Source organism: Phocoena phocoena, chromosome 1 (assembly GCF_963924675.1).
Source record: "Phocoena phocoena chromosome 1, mPhoPho1.1, whole genome shotgun sequence".
Classification (NCBI taxonomy): domain Eukaryota; kingdom Metazoa; phylum Chordata; class Mammalia; order Artiodactyla; family Phocoenidae; genus Phocoena; species Phocoena phocoena.
In genome coordinates, this window is record NC_089219.1 from 172,405,821 (window position 1) to 172,427,827 (window position 22,007).

The 22,007-nt window shown below is 40.1% G+C and overlaps 1 protein-coding gene across 1 annotated transcript in view; it reads left to right on the plus strand.

The window, feature by feature from the left end:
- Positions 1-22,007, plus strand: part of USH2A (usherin) — a 791,707-nt gene that overhangs the window by 304,135 nt on the left and 465,565 nt on the right. The window contains exons 27-29 of the mRNA XM_065876328.1: positions 4,084-4,287; positions 4,414-4,494; positions 7,113-7,307. Of these exons, the coding sequence (XP_065732400.1) occupies positions 4,084-4,287; positions 4,414-4,494; positions 7,113-7,307 (480 nt within the window). The remainder of the gene's footprint in view (positions 1-4,083; positions 4,288-4,413; positions 4,495-7,112; positions 7,308-22,007) is intronic.

A 22,007-nucleotide genomic window follows, 5' to 3' on the forward strand; every position in this document is an offset into this window, starting at 1 on the left:
AGTTCATACTGTGTGACAGGCATGGTTCTGAGAGCCTAATGTGGGAATAAGTGGGTCAGTTCTTCATAACAAGCCCATGAGGCAGGTATTATTATCTGTATCCTCACTTTACAGATGGGGAAACTTGGGGGCAGGGAGGAAGGTAACTTGCCCAAGGTCAATGACCACTAAGCAGGTGGCAAGCCTGTCCATCTCGGGCAGCCTGGTGTCAAAGCCCACTCTTCTTATTATAGTCAAGTGCTCTCTTTCATGGGCATTGGCCAATGTTCCTTTCTATCAAGTGGGGAAAGTACAGAAACTTCCAGCTTGCCACCAAGCATGTTCCTGTGTAGAAAATGTTCTCTCTGTATTTCAAAATCTATGCACCCTGAATGGTTAAAATTTCCACGAAGCAGTCTTTGCCTATTTGGTAAGTACATAAAGATTTAAATGCCTTTGAATAGAAAATATATGGCAAGCTCTAAGGAGACGTTTAGAAGGGTACTAGTAGGAGTTAATGAATATCTGGGGTGGAAGACAGTAATGACATTTTCAAGGCACTTAAGATGTAACAGCAGCTAAAAATATTACATTCATATAAGGGCTTCTTCTGGTTTTCAGGCTTCTGAGGTTAGAAAGAGCTTGAAAACTCTTTATAGGAGCAAAATTACTTGATTCTGTTTACATCTAGGAAAAATCCCCTGTATATTGGGCATTTTACTCTCAAAGTACACCAAAACCCATTGTTATGGTGGTCCTAGAGACAGGGCTAAAATTGGAATTATAAGATGATAATGATGGAAGTTTAAAACATCAACATAGATCCAAGGCGAACAACAAAATCTACACTATGACTAAGACTGTGATACTGAAAGATATTTTATTTATGGATAATACTAAATTTTTATCATTGCAATATCATCCATATCAGTGGTTCTCAAACCACTTATAAAATATTGAAGTATAGTAGCTGGAATATAGTAAGAACGCAATAAAATTAGCTATTATTATTATTACTATTCAGGATCCATTGGAATTGCATGGAAAGGTTATTTAAAATGCAGATTTTATGCCTTTATCCTCTAAGATTCTGACTCAGATGTTTTGAATAGTAAGAGTTATGTAAATAACTGCATGTTTTTGTTTTTGTTTTTGCCGTACTCGGGCCTCTCACTGTTGTGGCCTCTCCCGTTGCAGCGGAGCACAGGCTCTGGACGTGCAGGCTCAGCGGCCATGGCTGAGCCTAGCCGCTCCGCGGCATGTGGGATCTTCCCGGGCCGGGGCATGAACCCCTGTCCCCTGCATCGGAGGCGGACTCTCAACCACTGCGCCACCAGGGAAGCCCTAACTGCATGTTTTATACAGTGAACAGGAGAATATTCACAATATAGAGGTGCTTCATGCACGTAGTAAATTGCAATTAAAACCAGTCATGTTCACTTACCTGTAGCTTTTTCAGTCCACTATCAGTAGTCATAAAAACCTTTCTACGCTTCTCCATTAGCATCCTTTTTCAAAGGCTCTATTTTGTGGTCCTACTAGGGCTATTTTTTATATCCATTAATGTTGCAATCTTCCTTTAAATCCAATGCAAATGAATTTTCCTCTGTGTTTTGGAGATGCTGGGCAACATAATTTGCTGAAGAGGTACCACCTCAGATCATGGGCATTTATCTAGGACTAACACTTGGGACAGCACTCACCTCTGGGTTGAAAGTGAGCAGGCCACGGCATGTGGTCTCCCAGGTTATGGTCTGTCCAAAGCCCTGAGCAGAGAGGTCAGGAGTGGGGCTGAGAGTCAGCCATCCTGTGAGCCCAAGTGTCCCATCGTTGGACCGCTTCCCCCTGAACAGCTACTGTCTCTCTGATCTGTCAACTCAGGGTTCTTGTCCACCTTCCAGCTACTTAGAGACCTGGGGGTAGGATAGGTGTGGGAAGTCGCTTATGATTTTCCCAAAGGCAGGGAAGCAAGAAAAGGAGGCATCCCTAGTCTTCCCACAGACAGGCCCTCTCCCCTGTTTTTATCCTCGCAGCCCATTCATATACTCGTTGGGGAGTATTTCCGGTGGGAGGGTTTCTGACGGTGCAGAGTTGGAAGAATGGTGCAAATTTTGACCAAACCCTCTGACTGCCCTGAGGGTAGTACTGTGAGGACCCCACACTAGAGCCCAGGCATCTGTACCCCCAAAGGCCTGAGGCCAGAGTCCCATTTCCTAAGGAGGATTCCTACTTAGAAACCTCATCCTGTCACTTTCTGGACCTTTTTTTCTTTATCTCCAGCGTGAAGGAAGCCTACCTCTGTGACCTTTCCCAAATTTAAATTTGCATCTTGTGTATTAATGTTTAAGACATTTCTTTAAAAAAAATCTTTTTAACATGTTTACTTGTAATAAAGTACGCCTAACGTACGATTTACCATCTTAACCATTTTTAAGTGTACGGGTCAGGCATCTAGTACATTCACGTTTTTGAGCAACCATCGCCACCATCGATCTCTAGAACTCTTTTCATCCTACGAACCTGAAATTCTGTACCTCTTGAGCCATAATGGGACATTTCTTATAAGGGCACACTGACGTTTGCCAAAGCTATCTTTCCACTGTTCACATTTTATTGATAGGGAAACTCGAGGACAGAGAAGTTAGGTGACTCAGCTCTGGGCCATCAGAAAATTACTACTGGTAAAGAAATTAGCATCTGAATTTTCAAGAAGTTGCTTTTATATTGAGCTTCATTGCTTTCGATTCAATTCACCCAACTTACTGAGTATCTACTGTGTGTTGAAGATAGACTAGCAGTATTGGTCAGTCGGGCCTAAAGGAACGTGAATAATAGCAAAGGCATTTGAAAGGAAATAGGCTTCGACTTAAAGTGTTAGAAGACAGAATAACACACCATATAAATGCTGAAGAGAACAATATGGTCATTGTTACCGTTAACTCATTTTACTGTTCGGCATTGCATTATGTTTTATTTCCATTTCCTGCCGACGTGCTTTCATCTTGAAAAGAACTAATCGTGTGTTTGGGGCCTTTCAGACTTGACAGTGTTTTGTTCAAGAAAGAGAGTGTGTGCTCCAGCGATCTCAAACACAGTCTGTTTGTCCCTTCTTTGACAATTGTGGGCAGTTTTCTGAGCAGAGTACTGCCAAACCGCACAGAACTGATCTCTGTTTACACAAAATAGCAAGTTATTCAAAGCCACTGCTGTTCCCCGGCTGACAGGTTGCCCTATGGTTCTCTAAAAAAAAAAAAGCAGTGCGCACTTCAAACCCACCTCCTCCACATTCTCTGTTAAACTTCCCAGAACTGAATGCCCCATGGTCATTCTAAAGTTGACTGAGTGGAATACACATTCCAGGAAACCTCCCGTGTTGCTGTTGCCAGAGCTGAATTTGGTCCCTGTCATGAGAACATGAACCTAAAACTGGTGATCGTTTTGCACAGTCGAGATTATGGAACTCAGTGAAAACGGTAGAGCACAGTCGTAGCCCCCTTGTTCCCTGATTTAACTGGGATTCGTTCTCTGTCTATGAAATGATCGTTACGGAATTCATAGCAATATCTCAGGATTTTAGTGTATTTTGAGACTATATTCTTCCTCCTACTATTCATAGGAACCTCAAAATGTTATTTTTTTTTCTCCAGTAAGCTTCTTGAATAATCATGTTCATTAAAATACTATTTTTTGGCACTTAGACACTGACTTATACAGGTAACTTAATTTTCCAGGATTGAGGGACGTGTAGATACCCCCTCACGATAATGTGTATTTTATTTCATGGGAATAAACATAAAAATGTGTTCCTAAAGAGATATAATACATACTTCTCAGTTGAATCTAATTCAGTCAAATTACAATTATCAGCTTATATATTTTTTCAAAATAACATAAATATAACTATTTCCTGCAACGGCTTAGCCTGAAAAAAAAGCAGGGGGAGGCATAAAGGATCTCCCAAACGAGGCTTGGAAGTTTAAAAATTGTGTTTAAAGCCCCCCCTTGCACAATTTCATCAAAACGTAGTACTACAGGAGGCCAAAAATGATTGGTAATTAATGATTCAAGCCCGTCATGTGACATTCATCCCTTACTGTTTGCTAGGTTTCGGTGGTTGCATGAAAGATGTGCGGTTTGCCCAGGGTGCTGTCGTTAACTTGGCATCTGTGTCCAGCGGTGCTATCAGAGTCAATCTGGATGGGTGCCTGTCAACTGACAGTGCCGTTAACTGCAGGGGAAATGACTCCATCCTGGTTTATCGGGGAGAAGAGCAGAGCGTTTACGAGAGTGGTCTCCAGCCTTTCACAGGTAATGTGGAAATGCTCCACGTTCAATGTCCCACGTCCCCTCCTCGTCCCCTCTTCCCTCCCTGCCAGCCCACCACTAGCCTACGCGAGTCATATGTTAACCTTCTACTTTTTACTTCCATTTAAGAATACCTGTATCGAGTAATAGCCTCCCATGAAGGAGGTTCAGTACCTAGCGACTGGAGTCGGGGCCGTACAACAGGAGCAGGTAAATACCACTTATCTTAACATGTGTATGTGCACACAAATGCACACGTCGGTGCACGTAAAGAAAAGGAAGGGCTCTCACCCGTGAAGCAAGCAGTACGTTTGTAATCTTGTGACAGAGCACGCTCTGGTTTGCAAAGGCACCCGTCGTTGGTAAAAATGCTTAGCAGATCCTTGCTTTTGATTTTTCAAGTATTTAATAAGGATTTTTTCAGGCTTGATTCTTTCCTCTTCAGATGCAGAAGAAAGTAAGTTCAGGTTGCTCTTAAAGATGAAATGGGCCCACATCGACTGTAATTTATCTAAGAATAGGAAATCTTTACCAACTGCTCAGACCCCGAAAAGCTAAAATCAGGATTACCTTTAGGTAGGGGTGATAGACCCTTGCCTCCCCAGTGGAGAGCACGTTTGAAACCTGCACACTGGTTGGAAGCGGATGTGTCTTTTATCACATCATGGCAGGTGTTTGCCGTGGTGCTTACTATTAGGGTCTTAGAATGACTCTCCCATGATAGAAATTGCTGAGTGGTCTAATTTTTGTTTGTTTGTTTGTTTTGAGTTGAATGGGGAAACAAAGAGGAAACGGACTACTATATTAGAGCTAATCTCAGATAAGTGATTTATAAGTGCTTTGTCCTTCTGACAGTGACCACAGAATCTTTTCACATATTACCATCACAGGGAGGCATGCGTTAAAAAAAGTTTTGTGAGATCAGTAGCCTTCTACCATTTTGGAGAAAATATTTATTTGTCAGAAAGACAAATACATTTCCATATGATTGACACTTGTGCCTCTTGAAGAAGATTATCCTTAGCAAGTCACGATTTGTCTATAAAGATGTGTTTTTTACCACGATACCCTCTCATACTTATTATCAATAACGGGTTACTAACACAGGCATCCTTTGAGGAATCTTTTTAATCTAAAAGATAATTAAGTACTGAGATGGGCTACTAATAAGAATTTTCAAAGCTGTCTGCCTACAGATTTTCCAGAAGAGGCCAACTTGACACTTTTCCAGGATGATTTAAATCATCATCTATTTATAGGCAAGACAATGAACGGAATGATCCCTTAAAATCCTTTTCAACTTTAGAGCTTGGAAAAAGCTCTGATGTAAAATATTCATTCGTTACTGGCATGTCCTCTGCCCCTATCTCACACTTCTCTACTTTATTAACAAATATACTATAAAGCCTGCTTTCAGTCTAATTCAACAACGTAAATAGGTGTCTAGAAAGTGCATCACTTACATAGCTTAATAGTCTCCATTTTGAGTACCACCGAGAAAGTATGCAAATAGAGCTCTGAATTTATAGCAATGATCTGACCACAAAGTCTTATGCCATAAATTCATATTTACAATCTGACCACAGCACCAAGCAGCTACCTGCTCCCATGGGTTGGAGAATAATTGCACTATTTAATTATTTTTGAGTCAGTTTTGCTCTGTCCCTTATGAGAAGACCATCTGTTAGACAGGACTCTACTTTGCTCTGTACCACATTTCAGAACTAATAAAATCAAAATCACTCCCATTGTCCCATTACTTGCAACTTGATTGTGTAGCCTGTGTGTTTCCAGAAGTGCCTGTGGTGTTTTACCTGCTCAGACAGTGGTTCTCCGCCTCTGTGCTTCCTCATATCCCTTACGGTCACATTGTTTCCCTTAAAACTGTCCTGTTTTATTGGCCTGAACAGTAAAGGCAGAGAAGGAGGCTATTTGATGGGGGTAAACCAGAGTGATCCTCCATCCACAGGGCTCAGGAGTCCAGGAGCGGTCAGAGCCTGTCTCTCATCCATCATCCTGCCTTGAAGTTCCTTGGGCTTTTTCTCAGTGTTCCCAGTGCAGTCAGCTGTGCTGAAGTCGTTACTGATCAGAACCGTAGAAATATCTAATTAATAATTAAGGGTTATAGATTTTTAAAATTAGGGCATTTGGCTTATAAGTGAGGTTTTGCAGCAAGTTCCTTTAAACTTGCCTCAATATTTGGTGGTGTTATTTTGTGATGCTCCAAGGAAAATGATTTTGTAGAATCTCAAGGGCACCAGCTCCTCTACCCCGCCTAAATGCAATTAGGAATATATCCTATCTGGTAGAACTTTGCTTTTTTAAAATTAGTTGGAAAAACAATTGAATTTGGCAAACAGGATCAGACCTTCAAGTACAATACAGTCACCACATTTGTGATATTTTTTGGCTAATACGTCGACAATATAAAAGTGTCAAAACACTATGTATAATAACAGTCTAATTATCTTGCTTCAAAGGAGTACATCATTATATTGTTTGAACTTGTTATCTGCCTACCATCCACCTCCTTCTTTATGAGTGATGTTTAAAACATGTCGGATACATTAAATGTTTTTGGAAAACCTGGACTGGGCTTGAAAGAACATGATGTCAATGGAGTTTTGATGGTTTTGAAATATCGCTTAAACTGAATGGCTCAAGATGTGCAGTCATATTAAATCAGTGCTGAAAAGTTACAACTCTAATAAATTGTATTTATGCTAATGGTCGAGTCTGATTTACTGCGGCCATTAAAAGTGAAGAATACGAGCAATAGTCTTCTCAGAACTGCCGTTTCCCCTATTTTCTCTTTTATCCTTTCACAGCTCCACAAAGTGTGCCAACTCCCTCAAGAGTCCGCAGCATAAACGGCTATAGCATCGAGGTGACCTGGGATGAACCTGTTGTGGTTAGAGGTGTAATTGAGAAGTACATTTTGAGAGCCTACAGTGAAGATGCTACCGGTCCGCCCCGCCTGCCCTCTGCCAGCTCTGAGCTTGTTGATACCAGCACCTTCACAGGTAAAGGCGACTCCTCAAGGGAGTAAGTCTTATTAATTTTCTTTTTGGTTTGACTTTAAGTAAAAGCGTCCTTCAAGGCTTTTTCCCCAACGCATTAAAGATTCCTATATTTTGCCTGATTCAAAACAACAAGGATTGAGCTTCCCTGGTGGTGCAGTGGTTGAGAGTCCACCTGCCGATGCAGGGGACACGGGTTCGTGCCCCGGTCCGGGAAGATCCCACATGCCGCGGAGCGGCTGAGCCTGTGAGCCATGGCCGCTGAGCCTGCGCATCCGGAGCCTGTGCTCCGCAACGGGAGAGGCCACAATGGTGAGAGGCCCACGTACCGCAAAAAAAAAAAAAAAAAACAAAAAACCAACAAGGGTCATCTAATGATATGGACACCTCTATCCATCTCGGATGGAAAGGATAATTCTATAATGGTTATGGGCTCTTATGGATAGCTTCATTACAAGGATGATATTCTCGCCATCCCCAAAAGATTAGGTCACAGGGCCCTCGTGCCCTTAATCAGGTCCTTGTACCTAGGATCTTTATACATCCTAAAAAGATGTATCTTTTAGCATTCCTACGTGTACACATGGGGCCAGCGACCTATTTCACCATGCAAAAGTTCGCTCGTTGGGACTAGCCCAAGTTCACAGCACTGTTATTTATTGTAAAATTGTTGATTAAACCTAATTATGTCAAGGTAGAGGAGTACTAGAGCACCGGCAGTTTGACGGGCAAACCAGCGAATCAATTTCTCACGGCGTGGCACGGTGCCGTGCTCGAAGTCCCGCACGTGTAGTAAGACAGCAGTTTTCAACCTCGTGAAATGTTAAGGCCCATTTAAATGGAAAGTCAAATTTAAGCCTTTGACCAAAAAAAAAGTAAAATGCATCAACAGATTTAATAGAAAAAAGTATTTTTCCTCTGTCAGAGGCTTTCATAACTTGACGAATTTGATGGATTATAAAGTAGCCTTAATTGTCTTTCTAACACATCTATCGGTCAACTCTCTCAAACTTTACTTCAGTTTTTTTTAGATTCCTTAGAATCTACAGCCCAAATACACAACCGATTAAAAAAAAAAACAAACTGGTATCTTTCACTTCCTTCCTCCCTCATTTTACCCATCCAATAAAAACCCAATCTGATTAAGCCTTTGCCCAGGCTGTGCATTGCAGCTAAGTGGGCTGGAAAACAATGAGCAATTTATCACTAAAATGTCTCAATCCCCATTTTCAGATGGACACTCAGTAATGACACCAGTCCTACCATATGTCTGTAATTGCCTTCTCCCATTCTCCTCATTAAATATTTTATATTTTTTCAAACTCTCTAAATGCTAACCTGTCTTCCTTATCACACTCAGCTGGTAGTCTTATATACTAGATCATCTTAGATACCAAAAAAACTCCAGAATCTATCATAAAGAATTTCTGTCACTTTCTTACTACCAAATATATGCATTAATTGCATTTTTTTTTGACTGACAGGGTTGTTATTAGGGGTTAAGTGAATTAATGAATGCTAAGACATTTTAATGGGTTTTGGGCATATAAGAGGTATTTGCCATCATTATTATTTTTACTTTTTACCTTCCTCTCTTGTCCTTCCTATTTTCACAGAGCTTCCCTTATCCTATCAAAAATAAAATCTTCAGAAGTCCTCTGGACCCCAACTCCTCTTGCCTTTGTAGACCTGTTACTGGTGGTCTCTCTTCCTCTCACATATTTTTAACCTCTGTCTCCTGCAGTCGTTCACAAAGTGTGGTCCTTGGATCTGTATCAACGGCCTCACCTGGGACCTTTTTATTAATGCAAATTCTCCAGGCCGCCCACACCTGCTGAATCAGAAGCTGTGGGGTAGAGCTCAGCAATCCCCATTTTAACAAGCCCTCCTCTTGTGATGCTGGTGCATGCCAAAATTAGAGCCACTGCCCAGCTGGATTCTGCCCAAGGTCATTCAGACTCCATCTGTCAACACCCATTGTTAAACATAAACAAACCCAAAGCAGTGACAAAAATCTTCCTTTGATCTAAAGTCGCATCCAGCTATTGTGCCTTCTCTCCTCTTCCCAAACATGCCTCTACCAAGAAGCATCTGTGGCCTTGTTCCCATTTCTTCACGCGGTCTGCCTTCCACTCGCTTGCCTTGCTGAGGACACCAACAACTTCCATGTTTAAATATCCAAAGAACACTTTACAGTCCTGGTTCCACAGCTCGATAGCATTCTACACTGTGGATTTTTTACTGTCTCTTGAAATGTTTCTTCGCTTCTCTGACCCTTCTGGTTCTGGGCTCCCTTTTCTCAGTGTCCTTTGCCCACTCCCTCTGAAGCTTAACTCTGCATTTTGGAGAACCGCAGGGTTTAGATCTGGGACCTTTTCTCTCTCTCTTTTGCTAATTTCTTTTTTCCCTACAATCTTGCTCCAGGAAAATCATTGACTCACAAAGCATCCAGTATCCTACAAACACTATTGACTCCTAAAGCCACGTCCTACCCAGACTTCCAAATGTGTGTATCCAGCAGACATTTGGAAAAATTGACATTTCCAATTGATTTCTCGTAATCTCTAAATTTACCGTCTCCAACCTGAAGTCCTCCTCCTGCATTCCCAATATCAATAAATGACACCTCCAGCCACCCAGTTAATTAAGCTTGAGAATTTTTCTCAACTTTTAAATTCTGTTCATACCTCATATATCCATGTTGTTTATTGATTCTATTTTCTAAACTATGTGCCAAATTGATCCGTCTCTCCCCTATCTACTGTCCAAGCCAAACCATTCCAATCTCTTACCTGGACAACTACAGTACTCTTCTATCTCATGAACACCACCACCCCCCGCCGCCCATGACTCTAATCCACTGCACAACCAAACATCATGGCTCTCTCTTTAGAATTCTTCAGTTGCTTTCCACTGCCTCTCTCCCAAATTCATTTTGTCTCAGTCTCCTCTTATTTTCTGGATTTCCAACTTTTGCTGTTATAATTAATATGATTTTTTAGAAGTCTGTATGTAAACCTTTGGAAGAATTCCTGACAATGACGGTAGGATAAACCCCTTGAAATGGAACAACTAGGTCAAATTCTCTTAAAGCATTAGTCAGTCTTGGACTTTGAGGTCAAGCACACATTGATGCAAACCTCTGCTGCCTACCCTCCCTGTGACTTTGGGGAAATTATGTATTCTCCTGGATCTTTTTTTAGTGTCTTAACCTATGAAATGGGAGAATAATATTAACCTCAGAAGAATATTAAAGGTATTAAGTGAGATGATATTCCAAGTCTAACAATTTTCATCTGTGCAAACTTGGACAAATTAATTAACATCTCTGTGCTTCTGATTCCATATGGGTAATTTGAGAATGAAATAACTACCCACCTCATAGCATATCTGTGAGGACTAAATGAATCCATGTATATGTAAAGCACACAGGACGGCACGTGACACACGGATCGGATCGCACTGTATAAATGTTAACTATCAGATGTTTTTAAAGCATGTAGCACAGTGCTTAACATATGGTGATTTCTTAACAAAGGTTAGTTATTTTTATGTTGCCAAATAATTGCCAAAAAGACTGTACAAATTATACTCCCACCAGCAAGCAGAATGCAAGATTTTATTTTTCATTTCATCCTAGTTGACAAGTTTTACAGGTAAAAGAAACTTTGTAAATTTTCCAAATATATCAGAATATTACTTTAATTTGATCTTACTTCAAATTTAGATTACTAGAGGCATTAAGTATTTTCATTGTTTACTGGTAAGTTGTACTTCTTTTATGACATACGTAGCACATTTCACCCTCAATTTTTCTATTGGAGGAGTCACATTTTTCTCATTGATTTAAATATCTCTTTACATATGAAGAATATTATACTTATGTTTGTTTTATGTGTGGCAATGCCCCCGTTTTTCATTTATTTCGATTTACATTTTTATGTGCAGATTTTAAAGAACATTTTCTATAGTTAATATAACACCTTTAAATGTTTTTGTTGGTTTTCTATGGGTAATATGAAAAAAAAAGCCTATCCTTGCCATTCAGGGTAGACTAATATTTGTTTATATTAGATATACCATATTGATTATATATATATATTATTATATAAACCATATAAATTATATATATATATACATACATACATACGATGCATATCCTCTGAATTAGTAATTCTAAATTTGAGGTAAGATCAAATCAGAATAATATAATAATTATTATATTATTATAATTATATAATAATTATATAATTATATAATTACTATATTATTAATTGTATTATATATAATAATATATATTATATATATTATGATTATATAAACCATATTGATTATATATATATATACATACATACATATGATGCATATCCTCTGAATTAGTAATTCTAAATTTGAGGTAAGATCAAATCAGAAACGGGGCAGGGAGGCTTCTCACATTACACCAGCCTTGCCCAGATTCTGAAGGGTATCTTTCTGGAGGAGAGTACCCCTGAGATTGAAAACCAGTATGGTAAACTATTGGATGTTACTGTAGGATATTTCAAGCATGTGAATGGTGTACAGAGAAGGAAATTAGAGTACCACTGCCCACCTGTTACTTATTTTTATATACCCAATGTGTAAAAAACTAAGGAAAAACTCTCAATTATTGCAACTCGGTCAATTTCTTGGATTTGTCAATTATCAGTTTCTTTGGTAACTTGCTTTTTGTTTGTATTTTTCTTTTTCTTTTTACGTTTACATTCATCATTTGTATATTAACCTTTAAAGTCACATTGCTTTCAGTGTATCTCTGTAAATAGAATCTAGTTTGATTTAGTTTTACATTCAACTTAAAATTCTCCGTACTTTAGTAGAGGAGTTTAACTCACATTTATTTTTATGATTTATACAATTGATTGCTCTTATTTCTGTCATCATATTTCATGCTTTCCAGTTTTGTTTGTTATTGTGTTTCAGTACTTTTTGTTGTTGTTGCTATTCCTTTATTTCTGTTCTGGCCTGTGTGGACTATGAATTCTTCAACTTTTTCCCCCAAAGAGTTTTAAAGATGTATCTATTGCTCACAGTTGTGAAATGAACAGACAAGGAAGTACATAGGAGGTAATCTTAAAGATTGTGGAGAACTCTGGTACTGCCAGGTGGACTTTTATTGTGACGAATCAGTCTATTGAGGGAGGGGAGTGTGAATTGAAAAGCCCCAAAGCCAGGCTGAGTAAGTATCAAAGTCAGAGATTTCGGGCTTCCCTGGTGGCGCAGTGGTTGAGAGTCCGCCTGCCGATGCAGGGGACGCGGGTTCGTGCCCCGGTCCGGGAGGATCCCGCGTGCCGCGGGGCGGCTGGGCCCGTGAGCCATGGCCGCTGGGCCTGCGCGTCCGGAGCCTGTGCTCCGCGGCGGGAGGGGCCACAGCATTGAGAGGCCCGCGTAACGCAAAAAAAAAAAAAAAAAAAAAAGTCAGAGATTTCACAGTAAAGAAAAAAGAATACTAGAAAGTGAGGGGGGAGGGGGGAGAAAGTAGAGAGCCAGAAACCTGGATTTGGTGGAGATGTTAGGAGTGTGGAGATTGGTTGGTGGCAGCTGCTTTGCCAATTAGTTGAGATAACAGGGTACCAAGAGAGAGGACAATAAAGTAGTTCATGAGTAGTTTTGCTATTGATCTTGAAAGTAATCCCCGTTTAGCATTTCTGAGGTGACATTTGTTGAGATTTTTATGTTTAATTTTTGGTTGTTTGAGTGGTATTTATTTGAATGAACAATACTGATATTGGATGTATAAGACAATTTAGGTTTGTTGGTTCACATAGGGTCCTTAACCAAGTAAGTGATCATAAAATGTGTTGGTTTCTTTTCATTACATTTTTCTTCTTTTATATAATGAGCTCTTCTTTCTTCACAATTGGGTCTTTCTTTGGCTTGGAAAGTTTGCTATTGTGTATATCATCATTACTTCTGGTAAGAAATAACAGTTTCCAATATCGTATATTTCTTCCCAGTTTGTCCTCATTTTAGCAGTCCAGGACACAGCTTGCAGAGTCAAATCAATCTAGTTATGTCACTTATCAACTGTCTGATCTCAGGCAAATTTAAAAACATATCACTATATTGGAGTTTCCTCATACATAAACTGGGGGTAAAAACCTTCTTCATGTTATGGAATTTTTGCAAAGATAAAAAAAAACAATGAATTACCTCCATAGAATATTTTGCTGATAAACAGGCACATAGTAAATGTTCAATGAATTAATTGTTATCTTTATACTATTCAGTTTCTGAATTCTGGGTTTTTGCTTCACAGTTTTTTTCCTTTTTCCTTTTCTGATTTTGGCAGTATTGATTCTGCTGTTTGAATCTTCTGAGATGAGTACTTAATTCTTCTACTTCAGTCTTTTTTTAAAAATTTATTTATTGTCTTTTATTTTTGGCTGTGTTGGATCTCCGTTGCTGCACGTGGGCTTTCTCTAGTTGTGGTGAACGGGGGCCCCTCTTCGTTGCGGTGTGCGGGCCTCTCACCGCGATGGCTTCTCTTGTTGTGGAGCGCAGGCTATAGGCACGCAGGCTTCAGTAGTTGCAGCGTGTGGGCTCAGTAGTTGTGGCTTGCAGGCTCTAGAGTTCAGGCTCAGTAGTTGCAGTGCAGGGGCTTAGTTGCTCTGTGGCAATGAGATCTTCCCAGAATAGGGCTCGAACCCACGTCCCCTGCATTGGCAGGCAGATTCTTAACCACTGCGCCACCAGGGAAGCCCCTCCTTGGTATTCTTATAAGGTAGTAATTCTCAACCATGGGTGCACACTGACCCACCTGGGAGCTTTAAAAAATATTGATGTCCAGGTCTCACCTGAAGAGTCTGACGTTTTGGTTTAGAATAATAGCCTGGGTATTGGTGTTTTAAAAGTGTCAGCAGGTAACTCTGTTGTACAGCCAGCATTGGGAAACACTGTTCAAACACTGATCACTGTTTGACACCAGTGATCAAGTCTCTGTTTTAACCAGAAGTTCTTATGACAACTTCCACCTCCCAACTGCAACTTGCAAATACAGGACAAAAAAAAAAAAAAAAGAAAGAGAAATGCTTATATAAAAATGATGAGGGCTTCCCTGATGGCGCAGTGGTTGAGAGTCCGCCTGCCGATGCAGGGGACACGGGTTCATGCCCCGGTCCGGGAAGATCCCACGTGCCGCGGAGCGGCTGGGCCCGTGAGCCATGGCCGCTGAGCCTGCGCATACGGAGCCTGTGCTCCGCAACGGGAGAGGCCACAGCAGTCAGAGGCCCGCGTACTGCAAAAAAAAAAAAAAAAAATGATGAGCTATTAAAAGTAAGTAATAAAATTAGCAAAGGAAAATCACAGGACAACAAAAAATTAAGTGAAATGATTCTTGGGAAGAAGTGGGAAATTATGGTCAGACTTTACAAAATGCAGAAGGCAAAAGAAAATAAAAAGATGAATATTAACTAAGAGAGCTGGAACAATAGAAGCGTGAGACAGAATATTTACCAATCATGAATTTGGCTACTGGAGGATTAAATGTGATAAATCCCAGTAGCATGGAGAGTCCAAGGGTTAACAGCCCCACTGAGGTACAAATGGGCCCCTTTGGGCCACAGAGTCTGGATTCTGTGCCCTCGGAAGGCCAGGGTTCAGAGCAGGGAGTTCTTGAAAGTTCATTTTCTCAGCTGGAGCCTCAGGGTAGAAAGCCCTGCAGTTATCACTCCAGTGTATCTTTAGACTAGTTGCAAAGGGCTCCAATTAACTCTGCGTAGCTCCTGCTGGTTTTCCCTCCAGCACTTTCAACGTCCAAAGCTGCTGCCCAGAGAGACAGCCCTGGCATTTCCCTTCAAACCCAGGGCTGCTCAGAAAGACCCTTCCCAATCTGATTTGAAATTCTATCAAGAATGAATGCATTCAAGAATTTGCACATATACAATTTTTTTAAAATTTCTTTCTTGAAGATGCTTAAACATGTAGACTTAATTATCGGCATGATTAGTACAGCACCTGGCATAGTGCTAGGAATGTACTTGGTACGCAGAAGATATTTTCTCAGTTTTATTGTCACATTACATTGAGCTAAGCTCTAGGAGTTATATTCCTTCTTCGGGTAATGATAATCATATTTGTTATTTACTATAGCTTAGCTGATGAACCAGTAGTAATAATCTTTCAGATGACCCACATAAATCTAAATTTATGGAAAAAAAAGAAAGACATTTTAATTTATCATGCAACTGATAATATAGCTTTTGCTGTGAAAACTGGTTCAGTCCTCATATACAGTAGACATCATTTTCTTCTACCTGAAACAAGTGGGTTCCGTATTGAAAGTCTCTCATTTTTCTGTCTCTTCCACAGCTAGTAGTAATAATTAGTGAGTCTCAGCTCTACTGGTCATAAGGGGATTCCTGGATTGCTTATAAAAATGCAGATTCTTGGGCTCCGTGCACAAGAGTCTGTGTATTTGGGCTAGGATTGAGAAATCTGCCTTTACCAAGTGTTCTAGTCCATGCTCTTGCAGAGGTCAGTGGACCACATATTAAAAACCACTGGGGTGAGGGGCGTGGCCAGGTGAGAAGGGATCATTTTCACCTGCTGGGCTTGAATTTACTCCTGCTTTGTTTGTTCCTGCCCCTTGTTCCGACAGCATTAGCTTTGTGGGCAGAACGGTGGTAGGGCAAGTGAAGAAATAGAGGCAGTGTAAGTAGGGCCTCTGACCCTTAAGGGTGGTGCTTCTGAAAGCTGCTAGTGCAAAGGAAGTGAGAATTACTTGGGATCTCTGTAAACTGCAGATTCTCATTCGGTAGGTCTGGGACTGTGGTGTGAGATTCTGCATTTCTAACAAACCCAACCCTCTCAGCCCCCAGGCCACGATGCCCATTAGAAGGGCAGAGAGTTCTCTATTTATGTACAAAATGCAACATGCCCATTAGATCCAGAGAAGAAGGAGACCAGTGCAATTCCGCGCATACAATTAATCTCGTAGTGAAGTCTCATCTGTGTATTTCAGTTACATACATTTAACCACACACCTTGGAAGTGGGGAAGGCATGAAAAAAAAGAGTGAAAAGACTCTTAAAGTAATCTTACAGGCAAAGGATGCTATCCAATCCCGAAACTATCAATACCTGTTAGAAGGAAAGAATGTGTGAATAATCTTAGGGTTTCCCAACTATTGACAGAAAAGGGAAACTCTTGTTTGTAGACACCATTGGGGTGTCTACAAAAAGAATGAAGAACTAAGAGCCATAGAGAATCATTGATTAATGAAGAATTAGAGGCATACACAAAGTCAAATGCATTGTACTTTATGGGCAGTATAAGGAGTTGTCAAGGGGACTTTAAATCATGAGTGATTTTTGCCTTATGCCCGACTTTGGAACTTAACCCCAACCATTAGTCCATCCATAAGTAAGATTCTACTCTATGTGTATGTACACATGTACGTATATATTATATTTGCTATATATTATATATATGTATAATTACTATACTTGCCTGAGAAGCCTGTAGAGAGATAACTAATAAAAACTTCCCTGCCCTGTACGTTTTTTTCTATTCAGCTGAGAAGTCTTACTCCACAGTTGTTAAAACTGCCTATGGCTGCTCTTTGTACACCCATTCTATTTTTGCATTAGACAGTAAGCTCCCAGAGGACAAGTATCATGGTTTATATTTAAGTCTTGTTTAGTAACTTGCTCAAGGTAGGTAATCCATACACTTTTCTTGAAGGAATGAAGGAAGAGATAAAGAAACAAATGCAGGGTTTTGGTGCTAACCCTGTAGTTAACGTAATGTTACTATTGTCTTACCATGCTGAGTTGAGTTTTGAACTACTGGTTCTGCAGTTCTATAGTTCTCTAATTTTATGAAATAATATGCAGAACTACCACAACTTAGATATATATTTGGAACTTAACATACATATTCCCAACGGGGAAAAAATGTTGATAGGATGAATAGAATCTAAAAATTAGTTCCAAAACTTACACCTCATAATGAAGCTCAGGGACTATATATTTGCAATTTAAAATAATGGAAGCCATGCTGCTGCAAAGCTGATAATGACACAGAGCAGAAACTATTCATTTATTAAAAACAAAACCATTATCTACTATGTTCTGGGTTAGTGCTAGATCCTACTGTTACAATCTGCTTTTGTTTTTTCCTGATTTTTAAAATTAATGGTAAAATATACGTAACAAGCAGTACTTTCTCTAAAGTATAATATTATATTAAAAATGAGTTTTATGGGGCAAAAGCAGTAGAGATAAGTTTTTCATTTTTTATTATATTTTTCTTGAGAGACAGAGAACCCCAAATAACAGTGACTTCAACAAAATTAAGTTTTTCTCTCTCTGATAATAGGTGTTCACAGTTGGTCACTGTAGGGGTAGATGTTCACAGTGCCAGGGTTCCACACTCTTCATCGTTTTGCTATGCTATCCTTAGAGACAAGACTTCTGCCTCATGGTCCAAAATGGCTGCTGGAGCATCAGCCATCTAGTTTGGTTTCCGTTCAGCAGGAAGGTGGAATGGTTGAACAAGGATGTACACATTCACTTTAATGACATATTTTGGAAGTTATTCCTCCACCTTTGGTTACATTCTGTGGTTAGAACTTAGCCACATGGCTATACCTAGCTACACAGATTGCTGGAAATGTCCTTATTCAAAGTGGCCATTTGCCCAGCTAAAAAGGTTTTTTTATTTCACTGTGGAGGAAGAGAATATACAATGAGAGGGCATTTAGTGGTCTCTGTCACAATAGGCAAACATCAGAGGTAAATTTGAAAAATTCGTTTTGATGGTATTGTTAAAAGATGAATTTTGAGGAAGTCTCTGCTATTTTTCACAGTACCCCGTAGATTAATATTCCGTATTTGTGGTTTATTACAAACTATTTCTTTAAATGTAAATCTTGAAAGAAATTGTTCTGAAAAAACTCACAGGACAAAAATATGGCCTATGACATAAATAGTAAAAATAGAAATGATGTCATGTTCCTGCTTAGCTAATGTAGAAGAATTTCATCAGGTAATGCACTGTTGATGAGTTAATAGCTTTGTCTAACTCTCCTGAATATACAATGTGCCTGAACTCCTGGTACATTGTGAAAGCTTCAGATGGGGCTTTTTACAAGTTATTCATTTTATTTTATGCAGTAAGAATTCGCGGTGCAGGATTTGGATTTCTTTTTGGTAACATGTTGTGTGGTGGTTAAAAATGATGGTAATACATCAATTTTGCTGTAGTGTAGTAATCAACTGGGCATGCTGGCCATGCTATAGTGTTGGATATAAATACTTAAGGGTTACTACTCACATTTGATAAAGAAAGGGAACAGTCACCTCAAGTTTTCTGTTTTCTAACTTTTATGACCATTTTATATTTGTATTGTATCTATATGTGGAACTAATCGAAAACATATATATATATATATAAAGTGTTATATATATATAAAGTTTTTGATTAGTTCCAAATATATATACATATAAAGTGTTATGCTCAGTACCACACAGAAGCACATATACACTGATGTAGAGTTTCTTATGAACCAGTTGTTTTTGTAAGGGAATACTATAGGCATATACGCTCACTCATCTGGAGGGATAAGCATTGTACTTTACTTTACTTTTACTACTGTTTGTATACAGTAGGTTTTAGTAATAACTTTGAACCTATTAACACGTTTTCATATATATTTAAATCAAGTATTTAGTATAAAAGTGTGCTATTATTTTTAGTAATATTTATTCAACACGCCTTCTTTCTTCTTCTAGAACTGGGGCTTAGGTCTAGTAAGCGGATCAGTGATCTTGGAGTCAGAAGATGTAGGTTCTGACCTTGGCTCTGCTGTGGACTTGAGTGACCTTTACACTCTGCCCAACGGCAGCCCCCTCTGTACAAGGGGCTCATCCTATCGGAGGCTTTCAGCAGGGGACCTAGGACACTGGTCAATAAGGGATGACTTTCCCTTCTCATTTATTTTTCTTTTCCTCCTGTCTCCTTGCCTGACTCCCTGCTTAGTCAAGTCTGATATTTTCTGGGAGAGTTCTAATGATGTCAGTGACGGCCCTTTATGCTCCCTAAAGAGTTCACATGAGTGGGTGGCTTCAAATCAATTGCAGAATTAGAAGGAAAATGACAGAGACTCTGTAGTTCTTACCAACCATGAAGGCATTGATGAAAAATGTGAGGTTAGCTATAAGCCTACTGAGAGAATCTTAACTGGATAATGCTTTGAGTTCAATTAAAATCACTGTTTCAACCATTCTCTAAGACTAGGATTAGACGCTATATTTTATGTTAAAAAATGAAAGAATAAACAATTTTGTTTTTCCCATTTGTAAACATTGAAATCCATTTAGTCTTTGATCCAGGCTGTTCCCTAGTGCTAGAAATTTTAAGTAAGGTCAGAAAATCCATTTGCAGGAAATTATATGTAAAACATTAGTTTTAGTTTCCAGAGGGTTACGTTAGGTTTGGGGTAAGCTCATTTGCTGTTCTACCTTTTGATTAAAATTGACTTTCATTTTATAAATCCTAGAGATCCTTATTTTTATTTAAACTATTACCCCAAAGACAACAACAACAAATGCCACTTTCCTAGGCTACTAAGAACCAGAGGAGAAGCATCCTGGGTGCGTTTCCAGATGTCTGTTAGACCGTTGAATTTTCATCCATATTTAACAAATGCCATTATTCAGTTTCATGAGGTTACTGTGTCACAATGTCTGTGTTAGAACTTTATTTTCAGAGGTTCCTTTAGATGGGCAGAAATCACGGCATGTTGGATTGATTTTAGTCTCTTTCATCCATCCACTGGGTTAGTTTGTGGCTCAAAACTCTTTCTGAGATGTAGGACACTTAAAATTTAGGATTTCTCAGCACTGCAGCGGAATCTTAAGCCAGAAAAGTCCCCTTCTCTTCAGCTCTCCTTCCCCTGGCTGGCTTTCTGTTAAAAGTGGGTTCTTCTACTGTGTCCCTAGGTAGCAGTCTCAGCTCTGCCTGTGTGGGATCCCTTACCAGATGGCCCTCTTAATAAATGCCTTGCTTTTCCCCACCCTCACTTTCTTGATCCAAATGTGAAATGCCAGCAAATAAATAAGAACATTGTACTCTGATGAGTTCTCTTGAGACGGAGGAAAGCCCTGGGGAGGGGAAGCTAGAGACTGCTTTTCTTTTTGCTGGACAGCTCCTAATTACTGGCCAGTAGGTAGAAGACACCGTTTAGACAACAGAGAATTTAAAGGTAAAGAAAGAGAGAGAGAGAGAGAGAGAGAGAGAACAAATTCTCCATCTTATTCCAAATGCCTTTGCTCACAGGAAAGTACACTTGGATTGTTGGAGTCCGTTTGAAATATTCTATGTGATCTTTGCATGGGGACCACAGACTTTGGACGCGGGGTAGGTGATGGCTGTGTGCGGATTTCACCGCCAGACTCAGAGTGCAACAGAAATGGGTGGGTAATGAGAGCAGAGCAGCCAGTTCTTTAATTGAATTAAAAGCTGGGTGACATCAATGCAGACACCTGTCCAATTACAGACAGGCCAAGGTGTTTACCGTTGCTGTACAAGCGGTTCGAAGATGACAGAAATCTTTCCGCCCACAGATTAACATAATGAAGGAGAACAGATTACAGTGGATGCCAGCCAAACACCTAGGTTGGCAGCTGAGGGTGGGGTGGAGGAGGGGGGAGGAGTGTGCTCAAGGATGTAAATAGACACAGAGTCACTTTTTCTTCTCCAAAACGTGTTGGGCTTTGAAAAGGATGCCATTTTGTCTTGTGTCTCAGGCTCGGTTTCCAGGCCGAGCATTTATACTTGTCTGCATTGAGTCAGAGTTAATCATAAAAATCTCAGTGTCAAAGCCGACTCCTCTGTTGTTTCCCTGCATCTCAGCATACAGTTTTATTAGAGGCACAAAAGCTTGCACAGCTGGTGTCCGCTCCACAATGATTTTCTCTTAGGTAGTCAGGCCACCTCCAATTATTAATATTTCTCTTCCGCTCCTTTAAAACTCGAGGTTAGAGCGTGGGAAACCAAGTGTTGGAAATAATCATCTATCAGTCAAAAGAAACCGTGTCTGTTCCTTTGCTAGCTCCGTGGAAAGGGTAGGACGGGAGTGAGCATCTCTTATCGTGAGGCAGACAGCTGAGTGAGCTAAGAGGATGAAAGGTCTTTATGTTTTGGGCAAACGTCAAGGGTCCACCTTTGGTAAACCATCGTAGTAACTGCTGGAAAATAGGACAAGTAAAGAAGCAAAAGGTCATATGCTCTGCATTCAAGGAGCTCCCAAAATCGTTGCGAGGGGCTTTAAACTGTACGATCCTCGAGGAGAAGGCTCTTCCCCTCTGCTAGGCAGAAATCCTCCGAGCACACAGTTTGGAACCTAACGCCCTAGGGCTCTTCAGTTTCCTCCTGTGATGTGCTGCCACCCCTTAAATCACGTTCCTGTCCCTGCTCTTTCGGCTTGGGCTTTCTGCACCCGCCGAGGTCCACAGGACTGCAATTCAAAGGGACTATACTTACTTTACTTCCAACTCCCTTGGTGTGGCCCATCAGGGTTTCTCAATGTTAAGCATTAATGCAAAATGCATTATCGCTTAGCAGTGAGAGTCCTGGTCGGGCTGGTGCCAGTGATTTTAATCCGGATACCAACACTCCTGTGTTTCACGGGATCCTAACACTTTTAAGACATCAATAATGCTT